Source organism: Nylanderia fulva, unplaced genomic scaffold, assembly GCF_048542155.1.
Source record: "Nylanderia fulva isolate GAGA-0341 unplaced genomic scaffold, ASM4854215v1 Scaffold561, whole genome shotgun sequence".
NCBI classification, from domain to species: Eukaryota; Metazoa; Arthropoda; class Insecta; order Hymenoptera; family Formicidae; genus Nylanderia; species Nylanderia fulva.
In genome coordinates, this window is record NW_028190656.1 from 56,512 (window position 1) to 64,536 (window position 8,025).

The 8,025-nt window shown below is 39.0% G+C and overlaps 1 protein-coding gene across 1 annotated transcript; it reads right to left on the bottom strand.

Annotated features, from left to right (window-relative positions):
* Positions 1 to 6,292: 6,292 nt before the first annotated feature.
* LOC146721030 (uncharacterized) lies at positions 6,293 to 7,444 on the bottom strand. Its single transcript, XM_085487510.1, has one exon. It carries the CDS (start codon positions 7,408 to 7,410, stop codon positions 6,313 to 6,315), a length of 1,098 nt encoding a protein of 365 aa, XP_085343636.1. The 5' UTR covers positions 7,411 to 7,444; the 3' UTR covers positions 6,293 to 6,312.
* Between the last annotated feature and the right edge of the window lie 581 nt (positions 7,445 to 8,025).

The window sequence follows — 8,025 nt, forward strand, 5'->3', positions numbered from 1 at the left end:
TGGTTTATAAATTTTAACTTCGAGTTTGCGTAATTCAATTGCAACTAATTTTTCCGAAAATACGCTAGTACTATGAAAATTTGGTTTCGCGATCATTGCCTCCGCACCGTACCGTCCGTCCCATTTTGTTAATAATTTTACATCAACATGATTGCGCACATTTTCCATCGTCTTGCCAAATACCGCATTATTCATCAATTTATATAAATTTTTTTCAAAATCGTTTTTCGCATGTGTTCTAAACTGCGTGTTGAGTTCGATGTATTTTTGCAGCCACGCTGACTGCGTGAATTGTAGTATGCGGTATATTTTTGTTATGCGTAGCCCGTGGCGCGTGCACTGCTGTAGATTACGATAGTGTATCACGTAGCGCTTCTTATCGCAAAGCGTTGCGAGGAGTTTATACTCCCGCTTGCCGGGCGGCTTATCGCGCGTCAGGCAAAACGGTAGGTCAATGTGCGCGTCATGAAGATGCCGCGGATACTCTAAATCTACTTCGAGAACATAGCCTATAGGCGAATCGAACGCGATAGATGATACGTCAAAATTCGATATATCGTCGACCCACCGAAAATCGGCATACGGCAATGGTTGACACATTGCCCATCCGTACAAATTATTTACATCGAAATACATGAGGTACGATGAGGGTTTCGATGGGTCGTACGATTGCATGTACTTGTTATTAGCCTGTGCGTATCGGCCTGAACATTGACTAAGGCCGCCGCGTATACCTCGTTCGACAAACAGAACCATGTCAATGTCTGTTAATAATTCAAATTTTATATTCGTATGTTTTAACATGGCGTCCCATGTATATCCGGGGAGAGTATAATAATACGCGGGATCGAGTCCGTAACTTTTTATACAACTATCGCGAAAATTCTCAAATATATCGGCCAATAACAAGACATCAATTTTTAAATATAAATCGCTATATTCGCCTAGCGTTCGAAGGGAGAATCGGCTCCAGACGGTTTCGGCGTGCGCGTAATCACTCTCGGATACTGTGTCGCCGGTTAAGGAACTGTAAAATGAGTCGCGCGGCGGTAAACGTGTGTCTTGTAATCTGTCCACGCAGTCAATGTATTCGTACGGAAAGACGCCCTTCCGTGTCAATAAATTGAATTTTTCACTAGTTAAATTTTGATATTCCGAATGTAAAATTTTTATATAAAAAAAACTGTTAATCTCGGCTCGAATTATTGTGTTACAATAAAAATAAAATATCGACGGCCATCGGAGCCTGTGCGGATGACATGCACAAAATTAATAAATTAAAATGAGATCTCAAATCAAACTCATTTATTAAATTCTAAACGTTTCGACCCACTTCGGGTCTTCTTCAGTAGCTGCAAAATACAAAGAAACAAAAATAGAAGATAATCGGTACAATCAGAAAATTATAAAACTCGTATACATACGTATACAACATTGTTCTACGTTTAATTTATACCATGTTGATTAGTGTTGGTAAGGGAGTCACGGCTCTGCTTCCTTCCTGACGATGGTCACCGTTAGGGAGACACTCCGACGGCCGGACGGTTTGAATAGGGAGGAGAATGATATTTAATTTATTTGCGGATTGTATGTATACGAGTTTTATAATTTTCTGATTGTACCGATTATCTTCTATTTTTGTTTCTTTGTATTTTGCAGCTACTGAAGAAGACCCGAAGTGGGTCGAAACGTTTAGAATTTAATAAATGAGTTTGATTTGAGATCTCATTTTAATTTATTAATTTTGTGCATGTCATCCGCACAGGCTCCGATGGCCGTCGATATTTTATTTTTATTGTAACACAATAATTCGAGCCGAGATTAACAGTTTTTTTTATATTGAATTTACGCTGGCTGTAATAATGCGTCCGTTGAGGAATTTCTTCCAATTTGTTGGACACAGTTTTAATTGGAGCGCGGTCAAACATTTGAAGGATTGGATCAAATTAAACAAGAGTCTGATTAGATTAAACTTGCGAATCAAATTTGTAAAAGATTGTTTAAATCAGGATGTTACACCGTCTCATCTGATGTTTCTTTCTCGTTATGCTAATAATTTATATCATTATAAGTCTGTATTGAAACACAAATTTATTATAAGACGTACTATCAAAGACATTTTAAGAAATGAAATTTATGATGCTCATAGACAGAGGCACAAAGTCAGATTAGATATTTATGAACATGTTCGTTACATCGTGATAGATCTCCCAGTGTTTTATTGTGATGGGTTTTTCGGTGAGCAAAGCAAATCATTACATTATTTTTATAATAAGGAGCGGGTTCGACTGGATGATAAATTTAGATGGCTCTTAGATAAACAAAATAAATTCAATAATAGGAATATTCGTCCTATCCAATATTATTACACGTGTACGAAAGAATTTTCTTCAAGGCCATGTGAGTCAGGGCCGTCTCAGTCTCTCAGCGTTTCCTTGAGCCCGACTTCCTTTGTTTCTTTAAATCCTGATGTTGCTGACAAAAGAGATAAATGGTTTTTAAATTTATCATCCGTATCGATACCATATGAAATTCGAGATTTGTTGCGGTTAGGAGAGAATTTCTGTCTGCCAGTATTTGACAAAGATAAAACCACCATAGAGTTGTTGAAAAATATGGAACAAAATATTTTTAATATAAAAAAAAAACTATTAATCTCGGCTCGAATTATTGTGTTACAATAAAAATAAAATCTCGACGGCAATCGGAGCCTATGCGGATTAAATATCATTCTCCTCCCTATTCAAACCGTCCGGCTGTCGGAGTGTCTCCCTAACGGTGACCATCGTCAGGAAGGAAGCGGAGCAGTGACTCCCTTACCAACACTAATCAACATGGTATAAATTAAACGTAGAACAATTCACAAGAATTAAAAATTAAGAACCGGGAAGAACACTCACCCCGACAGCAAAAACAGAGAGAAGACGATGCTACACGTGACACATCACCAAAATATTTTTAAACTCCCTGTGGAAAAACGATCTGCAGTCAGAAGTAGAGCCTTTCCCATAATAAATAAATTCCATATTTCTATGTCAGAAAAAGCTCACACAAAAAAAAAGTTTTTGTAAGGCTTACAAATTGACGGGTAAATTCATCCAAGACAATCCCGATATTTTATTTATGAAGGCGGATAAGGGCAATATCACGGTTGCGATGAATAGAGATATGTACATGGACAAAATGTGTGATTTGCTGGCTGACCGGGATACTTATACTGTTGTTAAAAAAGATCCGACTAGGAACCTAATTAATCAATTACACGGAATTTTAATGAGATGGAAAACGAAGAATTACATTTCTTCAACAACATATAAATCCCTGAACTGCACGGACGGGGTTTTACCGAGAGCGTATGGTCTGCCGAAGGTGCATAAACCGAATTGCCCTTTACGTGTCATCGTGTCATCTAGGAATACACCTCTTTATTACTTGGCAAAATTTTTACATAAGATAATATATAAGGCAATTCCGAAACCTGATTCGGCTATTTCTGATAGTTTTCAATTAGTGAACAAATTAAATGGTTTATGTGTGGATAGTGATGTGAAGCTAGTTTCACTAGATGTTGCATCATTGTTCACCAACGTACCATTGGATATGGCTATTGATAGTTTAATTAACAGATGGGGGTTTATTGAAAAAGAGTGTATTATTCCACGAGATGAATTTTTATTGGCAATTCGTTTTATTATGAACTCGACTTATTTTATGTTTAATAATGTATGTTATCAACAGACTTTTGGCACACCTATGGGTTCCCCCCTCTCACCGATCATTGCGGATATCACGTTGCAAGATTTGGAGAGTAGAACGATTGCTGCGATTCCATTGCCATTTCCATTTTATTTTAGATATGTTGACGATATCGCGTTGGCGGCCCCACCCTCCATGCTTAAAATAGTTTTAAACACTTTCAATTCTTTCCATCCTAGATTGCAGTTCACCATGGAGGAGGAGGTTGACAACCGATTGAATTTTTTAGATGTCACCATTATTATAAATAATGGGAACATTGAGTTTGATTTGTTTCATAAGCCGACGTATTCAGGTAGATATTTAAATTTTGAATCGCAGCATCCTCTCTGTCATAAAAAAGGCACCATTATCAGCCTCATAGATAGAGTTTTTTGGCTATCTCATCCGAAATTCCATAAAGGTAACTTTGAGTCTATGATTGGAGTTCTTTTGTCTAATAATTATCCTCTCAATTTGATATTTCATACTTTGCAAGCGCGGTTAAAAAAGTTGTTCTTCCGCTATAATAATAAGTTGCATAACAATAGAGCAAATATATGCAATGACAAGATTCCAACGCAGAAAAAAGTTTCGTACTTTAATATTCCGTATATTAATAATGTATCGAAGAGAATCGAGGACATTACACGTGATTTGGATGTCATTCCATCATATACAGCAATTAACAGTCTCCGTAAATTCATTAAAGTACACAAGGATAAGTTACCAAGGGAACTCCATAATAATGTAGTTTATAAAATTGATTGTATGGATTGTGATGCGTCGTATGTAGGGCAGACGGGTAGATTGTTGAAAACTAGGATGAAAGAACATCGCAACAACATAAAAAGAAACGCGTCACAATTATCAGTCATATCGGAACATAGATTATTGAACCATGAATTTAATTGGGAGGATGTAAAAGTCTTAGACGAGGAGCCTTTTTTAGGTAAACGTTTGATATCCGAAATGATCCACATAAAACGTCAGAGGAATAGTTTAAATTTACATAGCGACACCGATAAATTAAATGAGAATCTTGATCTGTTAATAGAAAAATTTACCAAAATCTAGCTTTGTGATTTTACATAGCCGGGTTTTTTTGTTAGACTTTTGACATGAGTGCCGATTAGTTTAGTTGTTTTTATTTTTATTTTTATTTTCATATTTTATTTTTATATTTGTTTTTTGCGTATATATGTATCGACTGTGTCGAGGTAGAATACCGCACAGTCGTTAGAGTGATGTGTCACGTGTAGCATCGTCTTCTCTCTGTTTTTGCTGTCGGGGTGAGTGTTCTTCCCGGTTTTTAATTTTTAATTCTTGTGAATTGTTCTACGTTTAATTTATACCATGTTGATTAGTGTTGGTAAGGGAGTCACGGCTCTGCTTCCTTCCTGACGATGGTCACCGTTAGGGAGACACTCCGACGGCCGGACGGTTTGAATAGGGAGAAGAATGATATTTAATTTATTTGCGGATTGTATGTATACGAGTTTTATAATTTTCTGATTGTACCGATTATCTTCTATTTTTGTTTCTTTGTATTTTGCAGCTACTGAAGAAGACCCGAAGTGGGTCGAAACGTTAAGAATTTAATAAATGAGTTTGATTTGAGATCTCATTTTAATTTATTAATTTTGTGCATGTCATCCGCACAGGCTCCGATGGCCGTCGATATTTTATTTTTATTGTAAAATTTTTAGTTTTTCTTTATCCAAAAATGACGCTAATTTGTCGAGACTAGCACTGAGAAACTTGTACGAATCGATAAAGCGTAATTTAATATGATTTTTCGAATTGTTATCTTGCGTCAATCTAACAGTTTTCGAGAATGAAATGTATTTTTCCTTTGTTATCGGCAGTAATTCGATTTCCCTTTCGAACGCTGTGGCTATGTCCTCGATAATAAAATGTGCGTCGTAGCCGGACAGATTGTGAAAGACTATAGGGATACAAAATGATTCTTTGTAATTTAAGTTACAATTTGAATGCGCAGGACCCCTGTACCGCCCGGTGAGGTGGCAATGATCGCGGACGCGTGTATCGTCTTCGTCAAACGGTTTTTCACAAATGTGACAATGCGTCGCGGTGCGAAATTTTAACCACTCGTCAGGCGTTAAATTTACCATGGGGACATTGGTCGTTAAAATATTTTTTACGCGGATTGCTAAATTTTTAAGCTGTTCGGCGAACCATGCGACGCAATCGACACTACGGCGGGAATTGTACGCGGACAACGAACTGTCGTACGAACACTGTACATAGTATGCGATGCTGAACACTTGATGGTGTTGATGATTTTTGGCATCTTCGGTCTTTGCCAAAACACACTCGAGGTCGGCGTACACTACAAACGGCAGCCGCTCTTTCCTCGTGTAGTTGTCGAAGCTGAGCCACTTGTCCTTGTCGCTCGGCAACCGGATAGCGCAGTCGTTCAGTTTCCCGCAATCTTCCGTATGCGCCTGCAACTGGTCCTCAGAATAGAAATAATGTAGGTATCTGTAAAAAAAAAATAAAAAATAAAAAATTTAATTAGAAATATTTTAAATATAATTTAAGTTTACTATATACTTACCGATCGCAAATAAATTTTCTACATTTGTGTTTGCTCAGTTGCGAGCTCACGAGACGAGACAGATTTTTTATGCACGCGAAATGCCCGTGTTCGTCCTCCACGTACAGCAGATTGACGTGCCTGTCCTTTTTTTCCGAAAGACGCAACGGGACAATGTTCTCGTTCTCGATGATGTACACATTCACGGAGATGTCGTTTGCAAGTTCAAACTTTTTAATTTGATTCACAGTCACTGGAAACTCAATGTTTTGGAGATTCAGCACTGTTGTGTAATGTGGATAAGAGGATTCTCGACCCGTGTTTCTTTCAGCAGGGTAAAGAGCGGCCACCACCGACCATGCGAAACACGCTTTGTCCGCTGATTGCACATTAACCACCGCTCTCTTTGCCATAATTTTTTGCGGTAATTTGACATGACATCCCGCGCGCATTGGATTGTACTTATTTACATTCACTGTCAAATCTATTATCCGCGACAATGCCCAGCCGCTATCGCGTTCCTGGAACTCTTCTAGCGATGCTAGCGTGGGCTCGATTACGCGGCGCTCGTACCACTCGCGTACATCGGACGTGCGAAAGAGTTCAAAGATTCTCGTGTTAATACTTTTATTGGCGCGCTTGTCACCGGACACAAATTCACCGTTGAAAACAGTGTTCACTTTTACACTGATGTGTCTCTGCAGCACATTCTCCACGTTCTCGACTACAATGTCTGCGGCATTTTCCAAAAACTGACGCGGTTCGATGTGGTCTGCGTTAATTACCACGCCGGTCAGTATACGGCTATCGAACGCCGTATCGATTTCGCGCCAAACTAGTCTTTGCGCGTTATTGCCGCCGCCACTGAATCCGCCGCCACTAGGCATGGATTCACCGACATACCGTCTCTGCAAGCGCACCTTTGCACCCTCGAATCGCGCTATTCTCGCCACCAGAGATTGTCTATGTCCAATCGAGAGACGCGGACGCTTGGCACGGCTGCGTTCTTCCAGCTCTTCGATAAATTCTTCGCACTCTTGCAGCCATCCGAAATATTCGCCCAAGTTAGCAACTTGGCGGGAACGCTCCAACAGGTCGCGCTCAACGTTCTCCATTTTTTGTAAAAAATTCACTTTTTTCACACTTATTACAAAAAACAACTTCTTTGCACACTAAACTTTTTTTTCTTGCACCTCGAATGAAGCGTGCGCTCGCCAGTGGTACTATGGTCCGGCACCTGCATCGGTCCTCATTATATATCCCGATCATCCCTTTGTTCGTGGGGATGATGATGCAATTGTTAATTTGCGAGAAATATTTGTGTGATATCTTCGGAGAAAATTTAGATATCGCTGATAATTCTTAGAAATACATAGATAAATTTCACCCCGTCGGCAAGACACGCCGGATCGGATTGACATGTCGCAACCTGTACGGATCAACCCGCTTGATTGTCGGCAAACCTTTTGTTTTTAGTAATTCGCAGAATTATCTTATCTTCGGAGAAAACTTAGATATCCGATTGTCGGCGCTCGGCTTGGATTTGGATTTTGCGGCAGCCATTCGCAGAATTTTTATCTTATCAAATTTAGATGAAGAAACGCAACCCCCTTAGTAATAGATATCCGATTGTCGGCGCTCGAAATGCGGCAGCCATTCGCAGAATTTTTATCTTATCAAATTTAGATGAAGAAACGCAACCCCCTTAGTAATAGATATCCGATTGTCGG